Here is a 16,290-nt window from a genome sequence, read left to right on the forward strand (position 1 = left end):
GCTCTCTTCATGACTGGGATCTTGATTACGCGAAGGAAAGTATGCCCCACCCCAAACCTAGTTAGTAATTCCTTGCAATGTGCCAGTTATGAGAAACCGAGCAACAAGAGTCAAACAACTAAAGGAAAGCAAAGTCAATTTAATATAAATTTATTCGACAACTTAAGCAAATTTTAATTTGAATTCATCTGAAAAACAAAGTATGACATACACCTATTACATCTTGAATTTACACAAAGACCAATGTATACAGACAAATCCTTTAAAAAAGTAATTTGGTTCATTAGTATATGAAAATACGTCTTCTCAAGATGCAACACCAACTTTCATTATATAGAAACCCAAACCCACAATTCATTTTGCATCTAGAAGCTTTACCCTTTTAGAACAAATGCTGCCATTTCCAGACCTGCATTAAGTGAAGGATATTAAATTGGTGCCAAAAGAATTACAACCAGGTTTTACCAATGAAGCTAACAAATGCATTTTTAGAAATGGATCCACATATATAAAAGTCCCAGTCCACAGGGTCCATGTGAATCTGAAGCTCACAGTTAAGAGGAAAGCAACAGATGTTAGTCAGTTAACTGACCACCACAGGGAATGTCATTAGCTCAGTAGTCTAAGGAACAAAGGTTGTTTTGGAATTCAAGTTTTGACACATAACACAGAGCATCTAAAATGTGGGAAGCACTTCAGTGTAGGCTAGATGACGAGTTTAACACATTAAAAAACAAGCAAACAAACAAACAAACAAAAAAACACTAAGGATGTGCACCTGAGGGACAAAATAGGCAAATGACAATATATCAGTGGTCAAGAAAGACCACAAACCATAGATGGTGAAATGGAATCGTTAAAGCAGTTCACCAACTATTAAACAACTACTACTGACTTCATGTTTGCTATGTAAAAACAAGAACAATATTCACAGGTCTCCTACACTCAATGAATACCCATTACTAAGGGTATGACAATTACTGATACACATGAATGTATCACACATAAATAACTACAGATTGTACTGTCACAATTAAAATGACAAGCATCAGATGCAACTGATTACAGAACTTGTTTCTCCACAATCAGTATAGTCAAAAGAAGCTCCAGAGCAAGGTGCTTTGTTCCATTGAGACACATGGATTACACGAACATACTCATCAAGACTCACTGGAAAATCCAGGCTTACAGCTAAAGCCACAGAATATCTGTAAGCAAGTGACAAGTCAGCCATAATTTGTGATTTTGGCTTCATAAATGTATAAATCACATTAAAAAAAAAAAAAGTTAAAAGACAGAACCGGCAAAAAAGAAATGGAGCGTAAAAATTTACTAACATGTAAACAGCCACGCTCGAGTTCTAGCTATAGCAGGTCTCCATTTTCTTGACTGCTGAGAAACAGGTCATCAAACGATGCATTTACCAGCTGGCAGACACCGTTTCTCCCCTTATATCTTTGGAATGCTTCAATGAACAGGCTATACTGACAATAGAACATTTAGTCTTGGCTTGATTTACATAGGAAGGCTGAAAGCATTCATGACTCACACAAGAATGTCAAGTTAGGGAGTGCAAAGAAAGAGAAAGAAACACAAAACAGACCCACACATCATCATAGAATGTGGTCCCTTATTGAAAGACACTGCTTATTCTCCACTAGACAAAGCGTGCATGAACATGTCTGTGCTATAGGAGAGGTAACGCCAACAGGGTAAAATGTTTCAGTCAGTTTAGTTTAAGCAAATATGACTAGTCATGCTTTCACCCAGGCCTATGTGCAAGAATCCACAGTACAACTAACCTTGGGAAGTTTAGTGAGATCTCTCTTTCCACCATTAATGTCATTTTCTTTCTTTTAAAAGTCTTTAAAGAAGAAAGACGAGGCAAACTATTTTACAAATAAACAGGCCTAAGGAATGAAAAGTAAACGTTAAAAAAATTGTTTTTCTTTTTTTGTAATCGATATACTAGTAGAAAAAAACAAAACAAAAGGTATCTGTACCATTTTATATCAAAACAGTGGAGTTAGGAATGCCATATTTTATGACATTTTCCAGGCACCAAAGTCTACACAGATTTGCCATCCACCATCAGTTCCTCCTCTTTTCATTGGTCCACTGTAAATTTCTAGGGGCGGACTCCAGCTTCACTCCATGTCCCAGCTTCAGGAGCCTTCCGGATCAGTCCGCCGCTTTGATGTTGGCCTCCAGGGGCCGCTGGTCAGGGTCGGCGGCCTGGGCGAGGGCATGCAGCGTGTCCCTCTGCGCCTGCTTGGCCTTGTTGTACAGCATGACGCCGATGACCACGAGCACGGTGCCCACGGCAGAGAGCGCCGTCACCGGGTTGCTGAACACGACGATACTCAGCCAGATGGACAGCGCGTGCTTCACCGTGCTGGCCACGCTGACCAAAAATCAAACCAAAATTGACAATATGAATGACTGCCATTCCTAAAAGGGAATATTATGCAAAGAGGTCATTAAGAATGGGTGTCTTCACTTGGGTTAACACTCTGAGGCCAGCACTACTGGGTTATAACTCTCGGGCAGGCACTACTGGGCCAGCACCACTGGGCCAGCGCTCTTGGCTACCTCTACTGGGCCAGCGCCACTGGGTTAGCGCTCTTGGCTACCTCTACTGGGCCAGCGCCATTGGGTTAGCGCTCTTGGCTACCTCTACTGGGCAGGGCGGTGCGCTCACCTGAAGGTGACGGGTGAGATGCGGCCCATGAGTGCGTAGGCCGTGACGCTCTGCAGGTGGAACAGGAGCCCATCCAGCAGAAGCAGGAGCACCACGTCTTGGCTCAGGCTGAAGCTCCGCCCACTCTTCCCTATCAAGGGCAGGTCCTGGGAGGGGAAGGGGCACAGCAGACAGGGCGAGACGGCGCGGTTGTGACCATGACAGCTCATGCGGTAATCCCTAAATCACACGTGGTAATCCCTAAATCACACGTGGTAATCCCTAAATCACCTAATCAGGGCCCTGTCCTGAGGCACCGGTTCTGCTTCCCATGTCTGACGCTGAAATCGACTCTAAGGGACAGATTTTACAGATGAAACTGGGCCTATATGGGCTAAGCATTATTAAGAGGTACAGATTTATAAACTGCTGACTTCACTTGGGATAATAGTTAATCGACAATAGGAGAGGACAATTTATAATAACTAATGAACTCTACACTCACTATGTTCGTACTATGAACCTGCAGATAATATCTTGCAGAAGGGAATTTGATCTTGGTCTGACTTTCTGTGCCTCTTTCAACACAGTAGTAGGATGAACTGGGAAAAATGAACAACTGGCTGCAACAAACTAGATCATCTGATTTGTTGCGACCTCACAAGGAAGTATAGCCAAGTTCTCTTACAAAGTACAAAAGAACATCTACTTTGAGACCAAAAGCCTGTTTATAACATGGCCCTGCATTTAAAGTGTATTTTCACGAGGACGCCCAACAGCGTGAGGCCAGTTTTGACTGCAACCATAGAACAAATTAGAACTTATTCAAAGCAATTAGGTCACTGCAGGCTGTGTTTAGTTCTGGGCATGCCTATAACTGAGAATGCTACTGTGTGCCACTGGTTAATAAATAAATAACAAATGCGTGGTATGAATTACACGGTGTACCTTGTAAAGCATTGTGCTGAGAGAAGAGAACGATATCACTGCCCTGCAATGGTACAGTAGAAATCAAGCCCGCACTACTGCTACCACGTTTCCATTAAACGGGTCACGTGAGGTGTCCAAAGTGCCGTGGGACCGTTTTTTCCATGGACGCCATGCTGTCAAGTCAAGATCTACACTTGTGATACCTGGCGCACTACAAGACTCCTCACACCCCATCAGTGGGGAACTGGACTTGAAGTACGAACGAGTCCACAAAAGCTAAAAGCGTAGTCTACTGTGTCCCCTAGACAGGTCTTGACTTAACGTCTTGGACAGGTGACTAACCATGAGGAAGACCCAGGCAGGAATCAGCATGACGACAGCAGCGGCACTGGTGTAGAACTGCAGCTCAGGGGGGCTGGACAGAGAACATGGAGACAGAAGAGATCAACACCGACTATGCAAGGGCCATTCAAGAAAGAAAGAAACACCCCTGATTCTGTGTCGAACTATGGGGTTATCCTTTAATGCTTCTCGAAATAACAGCAAGCACTTCGGGTTTCTAAATGTTTCTGAACAGGTTCAGAGTTAGGAAACAAGTCATGTTCCACATGACACCAAGTTTATGAAATCATCGACAGGTACGGCACATGTCTGAACACAAACACCATGAGTGCGTTTGTATGCGGATAATAATCCGATTACTGCAGGAAATCAAGATTTTCTTAGTAATCTGATCAACGCGTTTACGTGCACTTGAGTAATCAGATTATGGTTTACATGAGTTGGCAAATAATCGAATTTCTATTTTGAAACCAACCAATAATCTCACAGAATGTGATGTAAACATCAACTTTTTGCCAAGGCTTTTCTTAAATACGGACCCACTTTACCGGTAATTATGGATCTTCGAATTCTAATAGTTACTAATACTGTGTGATTCAAATGTTTCATTTCCTCGTGCATGTGTTGCATTTCAGAGTCTCCCCAAAAGTGATTGCCATTTTGCATTTAATTATGCTGGTTGCTTCCAGGACAGCTCCGGTTACGTTTGCGAGCGTGCGCAGACTGCGAAATCCCAAAGAAGTCAGAGTAAGCATATACATGCACTGAGAAATCAGATTATTGAGCTAAAACCCAGCTAACTGATTTCTGGGCCATAGTCCGAGCTAAGAAATCAGCGCATGCCGTTTACATGACCACTTGTGTAAATTGGATTAACGGAGAAACGGGATTATGATTATGCACGTAAACGCACTCCGTGTTTGACGTTGTGTGTTCAAATATAATAGCATCGCGGTCTGGGAGAAATGATGCTGCGTGTGATTACTCCATAGACATCACCGCATCCAACAAGTCCCAAAACGTAACAGACACAAGCCACTGAGACGCAACTGAGACAATAAGCGCTCACCTGAATTTATATTTGTCCCCACTCAGCAGCTTCTTAGAGAACACATTCTGTAAGCTGCGACAGAACACAGAAAGGGGACTTTGATCAACCTTATCTGCACGCCCCGTTTTCTATGTTGTCATGAGAGCTGGAGACGTGATCATGACATACCAGTCCATGATGTTGGTGGAGAGCGCGGCGGAGAAGCCCAGCATGTTGAAACTGATCTCCGTGGCCGTGCAGAGGGCCAGCCCTGCCATCACTGGAAACAGAGACAGGTTCACCCAGAGACCTGCAGACCCAATAGAAGAAGGTGTCGGAAATACTTGGTGCTCCTGGTGGGTTTTAACAGTTGTTCTGTAATTTTTCTAATTAAGTAAAGAACTCAGCATTTAAAATGTAATTGATTTTTTGAGGGGGGGGGGGGGGTCAACATTTCATTGGGACACAGGATTTGATTACCACTCTATACACACACTTGCTGTGGATTGATAAACATGCTTTGCATTTTGAGGGACACATTCCCAAAGCAGCCAGACAGAGGTCAAATGGCATTTTGCTTCAGTGTAATGTAATTGTGACCCTGCAGGTTTACCTCCAGACAGCCAACTTAAACAACAGGTAAGACAGGTTCATATTAATGACCTTAAATATGGAGCATCTCAAAACAGGAGAGTTGATAGAGATCTTACATACGAAACAATGACGACACATTTACTGAAAGTAAAAAAACCCAAAAACAAACCAAAATAAACCAAAAAAACCCCCCCACAAATCAAACACTCAAGTACACTTAAGTATTCTGCCCTACCGAAATTTGGGTTACATTTTGGTTCAATGAGTGATTCTCACTGATCTTAGATCAGCAGTCAATTCGTTACTGTCTTTCCCACTGTTCTAAAGTCAAACTGACTAAAATATGTTGAAGACTGCTGTTTTAACTATTAATAACTATTCACTATTAATGAAGCCTGTTCTCTCTATATGCATCCTCCATAGGTGCAGCAAGAGGCAGAAAGAGGCAGGAAACAGCTAGAGCTGGGATGATTTAATCTGTGTTTGGGACAACCCACGAAAGCCGCCGGGCAGGATGCCCCTCCCCCACCCCTTACCAGTGTACTCGCCCAGGATAAGGCGGGACATTATGACGGTGAAGATGGGCGCCGAACTTTTTACGGTCTCAGCGAAGGACACAGCCACGTTCTTCAGGCTAACTAGCCCCAGCACCACCGTGGTGAACCTGTAAGAGAGAAGCTGTGGGTGGATGGGCTTTTTAAAACGAGGGGCGACCCAAAACCACATGCCATAGCGTTAACAAGCCCCCTCGTCTGAATCATATAGCATAAGACGGCACTTGCGGTCAGTTGTCGTCTCGGTAACGTCCCATGTGAATCAAACAGCAGACGTGCGTGATGTGCAATTTTGCAGGCACGGACCATGCTATTCTTAATTACGTGACTTTTTGGTTTCTGGAACACTCTAAGCATCAGTCCGCGTAGCCAGGTAACCATCGCCCTAGCAGCGGGCAGGGATACCCAGCGTGAAGGCCCACCTTATCAGCCCCACGAAGACCATGATCATGAGGAAGTTGGGTGGGTACTCGGCCCGGGACTTATGCTGGTACAGGCAGCATGGCACAAACATCTTGAAGCAACCAATGACCGTGGTGGAGAGCATCTGGACAGCACCTGATGCAGAGAAGACGGACAAAGCATGACCCCGGCAAAGCTTGTGGTGCCTGCTTACGAGAAAAACTGCTCCAACTGACTTCTGCCAGGCAGCTTGTGCAACCAGTTTTGGTTGTTGTTTTTTTTACTTTTTGAATAAATTGGGTTGAAGTGTGTGCAGGTATGGCGTGGATCAAAAAGTTTTTTCCCCCCCCAAGTTTTAATGGTGTGCTAAAACTTCCATCAAGACGGGTTTGCACTAACGTAAAAAAAAAATGGTGCACCTGGTAATCTTCCTTCAAGGTACATCACATTTCAAAAAGAAAAAAAAAAAAAACCCACAAACAAACACAAACACTCTGGTCAGGAGACGCCTTCTGCAAAATTCCAAAGGTGATTCAAAAAACAAAAAACAGCAGAGTCACATTAACAGGCTGGCTGCCGTCTCCGTGGTGGCTAAGGGACCCTGAAGTTCCCTCCTGGCTCTGTCTGCCTCCAGGTGAATGCACTCTTTGAAAGCCAAATACAGGTTCCACCCAAAAGCCGTATCGCACCACAGCCCCTCCTGCCCCACTACATCCTGCTAATGGTGAGACAATTAGCCAAATATTTAACGTAGGGATTAAACACCATTACATGCACACAAGTTGGACAACACAGCTATAAATAACTGACATTTCATATGAAATAGTGCCAGCCTGAATACACACATGTATAATTTTCTTTTTTTTTTCTAAATGCAAAACTGGTGATGAGCCACTTGTAACGAATTGCTGCGTTGATGGTGATCTATGGTCTAACCCAGGAGTGGCACAGCCTGCACTAGTTACCCATGCAAAATCTGAACTCCTGCAGGGTATATGCATCACGCCTGCCATTGTTCACACACACACACACACACACACACACACACACACACACACTTAGATGCGGAGGCCAAGTGCTACAGTTACATGTAGGTTTAGTTTGTGTCCCACTAACTTGTTTTGCACATGTTGAGTGCATATAAAGGTATTTCAAGAGAATGACATTAGCGATATTTTGCGGTGTTGGACACAAATGCCTTGTTATGCCTTCACATGGTGACAAACAAGTGGCGTTGCACACTGAACCTGCTTATATGTAACTTTTCCTCCTACACATAACTCCACTGGTATTTTTTACCTCGCTGATCGGGAAGAACTTTCCACGCACCCACTTACCCAGCATGCTCGGCTCACCCTCCAAAAGGGACAGGATGTACTTGTTAAGGAACAGCGTGCAGAAGCTGAAGAAGAACCAAAGGCACAGATAGGTCAGCGACCTGGAGTTCCATGTGCCCGAGTCTGTCTCGATGACCGTGGTCTCCGTGATGGTGATCTTCAGCACGTGTTCGCCTGGCATGCTCTCGCTACGGGCCAGGATCACACGCTCCTGCCGAGGCCTCCTGAAGGGCGAGAAGAGCTTCCAGAAGACAGAGCGCCCCAGACGCTCACTGGCGGGCATGGTGCCACGAGGCACGTCTGCTCTGTTCAGGAGAGCGGGGCAGGGCAGGACAGGGCAGGGGCACTGTGGGGGAGACCCGAGGCTCTATTCCATTTTTAAGCGCCTATGGTCATCCTTGGAATGAGCTTGCTGATGAACCTACTGGTGGAAGTCGGATGTTCTCTGCAACACAAACATATGAGGCAATGACGGTGCGGTTCTGAACTCAAGCAGCAGCAGAAAAGTCCAAAAAGCATTTAAAACTATGATAAAACATACCATTAAATTAGCTACCCGACTGCAAAAGATCAGTCTGTAGCACTCCAAAACACAAGCAACCTACCACAAAAGCAACCGAGTAACTCGATTTCTGATAATCTTGCCAAAGGCAAAATCTTAATAATACATACTCATTTCAGCAAGGGTAAACATGAAGAAGAAACTTTGTTTAAGCTCCTAAACTACAACATAAACATTTACATTTATTTAGCTGATAAAGCTACGTTTACCTAAAAATCTCTTACCTTACCTAGCTAATTCAGCTATCCTATCCATGCGAGCTAGGACTGCTACTCTGCTTGACTGTATATTATCCACAGACTTTGTACCAGACAGCTAGAAAACGATAATGTGGGCTAGCTGTAATCTAAAAATTACTCCACACTGAAATTAAAACTGCACTGGCAACAACATTATATAATGCATAGTGCATAACAAGTCTAACTGACGTAAAAACGGTCAAATAAACTCCACCAGACGGAGAAGAGTAGATCACCTTCTGCCACATTGGTGAATCATCTTAGCAGCAAACGAACGCACAACTCTCACCGACTCAACATCTCCAGCCAACTTACTAAGTGTAGTTTCAGATATCTGTACTGAATTATTTGCTTAGATACTCAATGTAAATATATAGGCTAGTTACAATTTTTATTATGTTCATATTTGTATAAGTATCCCACATTACAAATACTGGCTCTGCTTTGCTGGAACGTGTCGGTTGTTCTTGTTACAGACTCCAAAGAAAATGTTTGTTTGGTCATCGACTCTGCAGTTTTGCGCAGTATTCATGGATGTATTTTATAACTAAAAATGACGCATTTCGTTTTATATATTTCGAATACGTTGCATTTTACTGACATAATCTGGAAAACATAGTCCACAAATATGTGATGTATATTATAAGAAAATCGATATTCTTAAAACATAAAGATGTTGCGATACTAGCGTGCAGCAGTGATCGGAAAGGTGATGTCTGACGTCTCTAGGGACGTATTGCGGAAGTGGGTGTACTGAAGTATGTGTGTTTTTCAAAAATGCAGGTGAAACTGTATTTTGAAGAACCGAGTTACCTCAAAACTAAAAAGCACAGCACTTTTCTGATGTAGGAATAATAATAATAATAATAATAATAATAATAATAATAATAGTAGTAATAATAATAAAACAAGTTTCGCCGTCAGATCTGTAGCAATGGACGAGATTCGGTGAGTGCCTGTGTCTGTGGTCAAAGATGCACTGATGTTAGCACTACCAGTCGCTTCCAAACGCTGTAGCTAAGAACTATGTGAGGGAATTAGCTGATGGAGTTCTAAAGCTAAATCTCACACCTAAATCTACATGTGTACCCAAATCTAGTCACAACCTTTTTAATTTGCAAAACTGGACTGGTTTCTATATCCCATTAGTCAAACTGTAGTTAATAACCTGACGTAGCAGAGTTGGCATAGTGGGGCTGGGCACCAGTCGTGGTGAAATTTTGCTTCATGCATCTGGACTTTTCGTTTTAGCTACGCAGTTGGTTAGTACGTGGTTATTACCCTGACTTCTGTTATTCTGTCATGCATGCCACTACTAATTTTCCAGTCCCTTGGTGTTGCCTCAACGTCAAGACTGCACTGAGCTCCCTACTCCTAACCTGGAGCCCAGACACAGGGAGCTCCTACCAACACCATGTGGACCAGTGAGTACTACAAGGAGATGCACTGTTAAGGCTCATCCGTAGGACGTGTAGGACACCCCAGTGGCAAGCTTTCCCACATTGCATAAACTTTGTGTGTGGGTCTTTCCTCTGTCCAGATAAAGCGGTGGTCGGAGCTCCCTTGCCTTGTCAAGATCTATTTCTGCTTCGCTCTCGTTTCTCTCCTGGCCCTCCTCATCCTCACCGCAATCAACATTCAGAAAGAGAGCCAGAGTTCAAGCAGTGGTGATGACGATGACCTCACCATCTCCCTCATCCAGCTCGTGGGCATCCGTAAGTTAAGCTAATGCTCGGCGTTCTCGGGCTGCCTAGGCGAGGTTGCAGGGTCGGCACTCCTCCTCTGAGATCTACTGTGGTACACAGCGACCAGGATAGACAGAGGGTGGAGCTGATGCATGGTACTTCATGAATAAACAGCATATGACAATGAGAAGAGGGCTGGGCCTGAATAATTCATATAGTTTGAAAGTACTACCTGTGCATTATACCCTTTAGACATATGTAAATCAGTTTGGAAATATCATCAGGTGTGTGTGTGTGTGTGTGTGTGTATGTGTGTGTGCACGCGCACGACATTCCCCAGTGTTCTGCGTGTACTACATCACGCGGGGCGTGCTGCAGGAGAACCGGCAGGAGCTGATCGTCTTTGTGCTGTGCGTGCTCGTGGTCATGGTGCGCTCCGTGGTCAACTTCAGCGTGCTGCCATCTTATCCAACACTGCTGACGGTATGTAAACGGCCCATTTCCTTCCCGTATTGACTCTTTTGTTTGGCGCCTTCTGTCCGTGACTTGTTTACTGTATAATCAGTTTCTTGGTATCGTTTTTTGCTATGGTGATAATCGCAATGGTCAATGGTCACCTCACTGGTCACCTCACCACCTGCAATTTTACTTTGTGTCCTTCCTGGCTACCCTGTGGCCTGCACCCTTGTGAGCAGTTTTGCTGCAGTAATTACGAAAGCAAATTGGAGAACATAGAGTGGGAAAGCTTGATTAACGTGACACGGTGGCACTTTCTTTATATGATGGGAAGTACATCACAGTGAGAGACATTTCATATTTCACCACCGGTCACCTGTTATGGTACATCAAATACCATCTACAGTGAAAATAGGTTTTGCTTACAATGTTTCCTTTAAAGATATCCTGTTGTTTATAGCTGCACATGGAGAAATTTGCCATAGAATTAAGTGTGCCTTTAGATGTTTTTTTGAAAAGGGGAAGAAAAGTCGTGCTCTCGGTCTGGGTTTATTGACTTTATTTGTGTGGAAATTCGCAAATGAGATGCAGGCCAACTGCAACTACTGCGGGTGGTCTACTGTTATTCAAAAAATATTATGAATAAACATAAGATGCTTAAACACCATCACTGTGAGTCTGACTCTTTGGGGCATGCACAGTTAAAAATGAAAGAACAATTTCAGTAAACATGGGTTATAAAATTGGGAACGTGTCCTTTTAAATAAGACTTTTCAAAATAAGGTTAAGTAATTAGTCTGCAAAGTTTGAGGAATGTCGCAAACGTGCGCTTCTGAATCACATTTGATGTGTTTTAAGTGCATTGTATTCAATTGACTCTACAGGTACTCATTAGTTGTGTGTGTGTGTTGCAGGTACGTTTTGTGTGTATCCTGTGTGTTGGTGTGCTGCACGTGATCTGCGCCTTGTTGCTCATTCAAAGGCCCAACATGATGGCCTTCCGTGTGGGCGGAGCTTTGGAGACCCTACAGGAACAGTATTTCCTACTGAACTTCTGCTTCTCAATGGTGACCTTTGACCTTCAGGCCCAGGTGACTTTCTCCAGATGTCTGCAGTCCAGAGTGACATTACTGCCAAGCGCATAAACCTGTGACAGCAATGACAGCAATTCTGTCCATTTAATTTCCTGTCCATACATTTCATTGTATTATATGGATTTTTTGTGAAATATATTCACCAGCTGTGCCTGTGCATCCTAATACTAACCTCGGGTACCACCATATCCTACGCCCACACTGTAATTCTGGGAATTGGAGTTGTGTGGGCCTGCCTCACTGCTGCAGCTGGAGCCATTGCTGTGAGTCAACATATTTCTTTTTTTTTTTTCCCCCCATCTTCCACATTAATTCGGTTATTCACTAGAACAGGGGCCCACGACTCAGGTCCTGGTACTACCTTGTCTTTATGTTTGAAATGCAATACAATTATTGACCTCAAGGGGCAGTGTAAACAGTAACGAGAAATGGCAGTAAATCCAACGGTGGATGCTTGCTTTTCTTTCACCAAGCCATTCACGGGCTGAATGAAGCGTGTAGGCAGAGAGACAGCGCCTTAGAATTAGACTTAGCATGGCGGAGTAGACCAGTGGAATACCAGGAGGGAGTTCACAGCTCAATATCAAATAATCCCCCCGCCCCCAGATAATAATCACTTTATGCTCATACCTGACTTGCTTCTCATTTATTTTTAGGTTTTGAAAGAACTGAAGCCACTCGTTTGGATTTTCGTCATCCTGAACTTGCCACAGCTGGGCTATTTCGTTTATCTCCTTTACTCAGTAAGACAAGAAACACACCTTTTTCTTTTTTTTATTTTTTTTTTAAATCTAGCATTTTTCCCTCACCGACTACGACCCCAAATGCAGTCATTAACCCCTCAGTGTTCACTACCACACGCCACTCTATCGTCCATCTTCCGCTATGCTGGAAAAATCCGTCTGCAGACGTCAGGTGTGCACACGCTTGTCCCTTGCAGATCATTTCCCAGTGGGGCCAGAGCAAGACCTACATCCTGGAGGCGGCGGCCGTGACCGGCTGCGCGCTGTCGGCGGTCATCAAGGGCGCGCTGCTCTGGAGCCTGTTGCGCCTGTACGGCAGCTTCGGCCAGGGCCTGCGCGAGAGAAGTGAGTGTCGCGCGTGCCACGCCCGCGCCGCTGCCGACCCCAAAGCCTGTTGACTTGTGGCGGCTCGCGACTGCTGACGTGCGTCTCATTTCTTTTCTTTAGTGTTTGCCGCACGCCTGCCGTAGGTGAAGAGGACGAGCAGGAACGCGACGGCTTTCAGAGAGGCCAGCCAACGGGTCGTACGCAAATACGACATTTGCGTTTTTAATTTTTTTAAATTATTATTATTTTTTTTTTGCTTTTAATGAACGTTTTAACATGGAGTGCGTGGCAGCTACCGTTGTACCCCGGACTGGTTTCCAAACCTCAGAGTAATATGAGCCATCGTAATCTTGGTGATTAATGCGGATGGTCTTGATTTTTACACTCCGTTCACTGATCATTACAATGTCCGCGAGCCATCGAGTGAGCGTGGCTGACTAACGCGACACGGCCGAACGCCTCGCGGTCTCTGAGCGATTGAGGTCTTAGTTACTGATAGAAATGCACTGCTCAGATGTGAAAGGGTGAACTTTAAGACTCAAATAATAATAATAATAAAAATCAAGTATTATTTATTATTATTATTATAGATTGAGACTGCAAGCAAAGCATTCAGGATTTCATTTAACGTATTGCTTCTTTACTTGTAGCAGATGTAACATGCATGCGTTAGCCACACAATGACCTGCTTTAAAATGCTCGATGTGTTAAAAATTGTTTTTGCACAAAGACCTGCGTTTCCAAGCTTTAGCCTTTCTTAAAACTCGGTCAGTTTTTTTTTTCCACTGTGTTTGTAGATACAATTTTAAGTTCATATACTATATCCAAGTGCCTGAGTAATCCTTAAGACTACATGTGAGATCGGACATGTGACGCTGATGTCTCTCGTCACATACAGCCAGTTTGAGTCTCGTCTGTGCCAAGAAGAAAAAGCATATTGTGCCTGTCAGTCAGGCTTCCAAACCCCCCGCCCCTTCCCGCGTTTTCTGGGTTTGAACTGATTTAACAAACGGTAGGTTGTGTGTACTCCTGGAAGATGGTCAGAACTCCCACCCCCCAATCGTTTGATACCAACTGCTGGAAGGGAGAAAAGCTCCATGCAGGAGTGCACGACCTGACAACTTGGGGAAGTATCGCAACCCAGAGGACTGGACCGTGTCTTGCGTTTGCAGTCCTTTCTTCTCATTTTGACTGGTTTAACAGGAGATTACTGTGACACTTTATAAACGCTTCACATGTAGAGATGACACTTTTTTAAAGACGCGTTCAGGATAACTGTTTTTGTACCTTTTGTTCACACTATTCTTTGTTAGTCTCCATTTACTGAAGATGTTACTCTTTCTACTTCACGTGCTGTAATTACTTCAGAGACGTATACAGAATAATGTATTTAATCATTTAATTTGCAACTTTTGGATTTTTCTTTTGATAGTACAGCTTTCTCTATTTTCAAAAACTCATTTGTGATTAAAAAAGTGGCAATAAATACATTAGACAACCACGCATTGTGATTGTAAATGTTAACAGCCCTGTTCGGAAGTTGATTTATTTAATGTATTGTCTCACAGTACCAAGCTTCGTGTAGCACCCAGCAAACACTACCACTGTTCGACAGATACGTTTGCGCAAAGATTTCATACTGTCATTTTAGGAAGCTGGTGAAAGGGAACCACAGCTTTCTCAATCTCTTCAGGTGTGGAAACTCCCAACACGCGATACAGTTAACTCACAATGCAGCAACTCTGTTGTTGCTATCATGACCAGGAAAAAGTTAAGCTTTCCTGCTTGTTTGTTTGTTTGTTTTTAAAGCAAGGATGGTGGTAACCGGACAGAAAAGGAAAACCTAATTCTCAGAAATGTTTTTTTAAGACAGGAGAGGTTTGGTGCACTCTTGCAGTGAGTCCCATTGGACAAGGACGAGCGTGCGTGTAGACAGAAACGTTGCGCAAAATGTTTCATGACATTTAGCAAATGCCACATTGTCCTTTATTTCAGTTAAAATGTGGCATCACACAATGATGTAAGGTCAAGACACACACAGCTGGAAAGCCATGACACCACGGTGGAAGCTTTCCGTACACTACACGGGACTTTCCCACACGTCTTCTAGGTGGTTTGTGGTAAAGGGGGAGAACAACTTGGAACAGTTCGGTTTTTGGATCATTTATTAAAGTGCGATGTAAAAAATGCAAAATCCATTTTTTAAAACATATTCTCAAAAGATACGTTACAAAAATTGTTAGAGGGAAAAGTGAAAAAAAGAAGTGCAGATGAAAGGTTTATGTGAAGATACCATACAATTTCACCACAAGAGATTAAATATTTTACATCTTCCGGGCTAGTTTTAAATGCTTTTTTAGAGGCCCACAGTCACACTCTCCCTAAACTGCCGCCCTCGCTTTGTGTAAGACGAGTCCATGTTTGAAAATCTTTGTACATACACTGCAAATAAATCTATTCGTGCACAAACACCTTATCCTGAAATAGGAATGTACTCATGACTGACTCAGATAAGTGAACTGAAGTCAATCAAGTAATTTTGCTTTAGAAAACAGCTTCCCATTACAGCAGGTGTTTTCCAGACCACCTGGAAATGTAGCTACTTCCTGTCTGCGTATGTATGAGAGGGAAACATGAGTGTGAGAGGCGAAATCTACTATACGTGACCAGTCACCGCCAGTTGGGCTGAACCGGTAAATCCTTCAGTGGACTGAGTTGGGTTGGTATATGTTAAGGTCATTCTCAGTAAGACTTAGAGGCTTCATCATGTTTCCTGATGCAAAAAAGCTTCAAAACATTCATATAATAGGATTTTATGCAAAATATACCAATCTCCCTTTAGAAACCATACTGCGTGACTTAAGACACACTGCATCTATAATACGGATTCACTTTCTGAGGAATAATTTTAAAATACGAAATAGGCATGAGCTATTGAAGACAGCGGCCTCTTTATAAACACGACTTACTTAAGATATGTGAGGAGCAGAGCAGATAAGTACATTGTTAACATCATTTCCACTTCCAACATTGTGTGAACAATGAGAAACAATATAATAATAATAATAATAATAATAAAAAAAGGTGTGCATGTCCACTACTTGGCCATGTGTACATGTAGGGGCGACAAATGTAAACAGTCCTCGTTTCCTGGCTCCTGCTGAGGTCATAAAGGCTGGGTCTAGCTGTAGCTGCGCAGCCTGTGGTGTCTCTTGCTGCTGGCGTGATGGTAAACGTGTGGCTACAGAGCGAGCGTCACGCTTTCTTCGTATCTTCGTATGCACTTCCATAAAACAACCCCCCCCCCGCTTAAAA

General features: G+C 43.5%; 2 protein-coding genes across 6 annotated transcripts; one reads left to right on the forward strand and one right to left on the reverse strand.

The window, feature by feature from the left end:
• Nucleotides 1-123: 123 nt before the first annotated feature.
• si:ch73-236j9.2 (solute carrier family 35 member E2A) lies at nucleotides 124-9,153 on the reverse strand. 5 transcript variants are annotated; one of them, XM_035536359.2, is made up of 10 exons: nucleotides 8,661-8,883; nucleotides 8,411-8,470; nucleotides 7,870-8,314; nucleotides 6,553-6,688; nucleotides 6,113-6,240; nucleotides 5,172-5,292; nucleotides 5,022-5,075; nucleotides 3,953-4,025; nucleotides 2,702-2,847; nucleotides 124-2,404 (listed from the first exon to the last, which is right to left on the reverse strand). In XM_035536359.2, exons 3-10 carry the CDS (start codon nucleotides 8,150-8,152, stop codon nucleotides 2,182-2,184), a joined length of 1,164 nt encoding a protein of 387 aa, XP_035392252.1. In that variant the 5' UTR covers nucleotides 8,153-8,314; nucleotides 8,411-8,470; nucleotides 8,661-8,883; the 3' UTR covers nucleotides 124-2,181. The 5 variants fall into 5 exon arrangements, with proteins under 5 accessions (XP_035392252.1, XP_026870824.2, XP_035392253.1 ...); XM_027015023.3 differs by lacking the exons at nucleotides 8,411-8,470; nucleotides 8,661-8,883 and adding an exon at nucleotides 8,907-9,153; XM_035536360.2 differs by lacking the exon at nucleotides 8,411-8,470.
• A 178-nt stretch (nucleotides 9,154-9,331) lies between these two features.
• On the forward strand, nucleotides 9,332-14,501 carry LOC113580447 (uncharacterized). Its single transcript, XM_027014994.3, has 9 exons — nucleotides 9,332-9,618; nucleotides 9,998-10,094; nucleotides 10,211-10,385; nucleotides 10,696-10,838; nucleotides 11,726-11,902; nucleotides 12,052-12,168; nucleotides 12,562-12,648; nucleotides 12,846-12,993; nucleotides 13,096-14,501. The coding sequence occupies exons 1-9, from the start codon at nucleotides 9,605-9,607 to the stop codon at nucleotides 13,116-13,118; spliced, it is 981 nt and encodes a 326-aa protein (XP_026870795.2). The 5' UTR covers nucleotides 9,332-9,604; the 3' UTR covers nucleotides 13,119-14,501.
• Nucleotides 14,502-16,290: the final 1,789 nt, after the last annotated feature.

The sequence above is a fragment of the Electrophorus electricus genome, chromosome 20, assembly GCF_041902795.1.
Source record: "Electrophorus electricus isolate QZ-2024a chromosome 20, ASM4190279v1, whole genome shotgun sequence".
NCBI classification, from domain to species: Eukaryota; Metazoa; Chordata; class Actinopteri; order Gymnotiformes; family Gymnotidae; genus Electrophorus; species Electrophorus electricus.

Coding starts and splice junctions, on each gene's coding strand:
- si:ch73-236j9.2 (XM_027015023.3), bottom strand. CDS start 8,152: ATGCCCGCCAGTGAGCGTCTGGGGCGCTCTGTCTTCTGGAAGCTCTTC. Junction 5,293..6,112: donor TATCCTGGGCGAGTACACTG/GTAAGGGGTGGG, acceptor TTGGGTCTGCAG/GTCTCTGGGTGAACCTGTCT. Junction 2,848..3,952: donor CTGCCTGGGTCTTCCTCATG/GTTAGTCACCTG, acceptor TTCCCCTCCCAG/GACCTGCCCTTGATAGGGAA.
- LOC113580447 (XM_027014994.3), top strand. Junction 10,386..10,695: donor CATCCAGCTCGTGGGCATCC/GTAAGTTAAGCT, acceptor GACATTCCCCAG/TGTTCTGCGTGTACTACATC. Junction 10,839..11,725: donor CTTATCCAACACTGCTGACG/GTATGTAAACGG, acceptor TGTGTGTTGCAG/GTACGTTTTGTGTGTATCCT.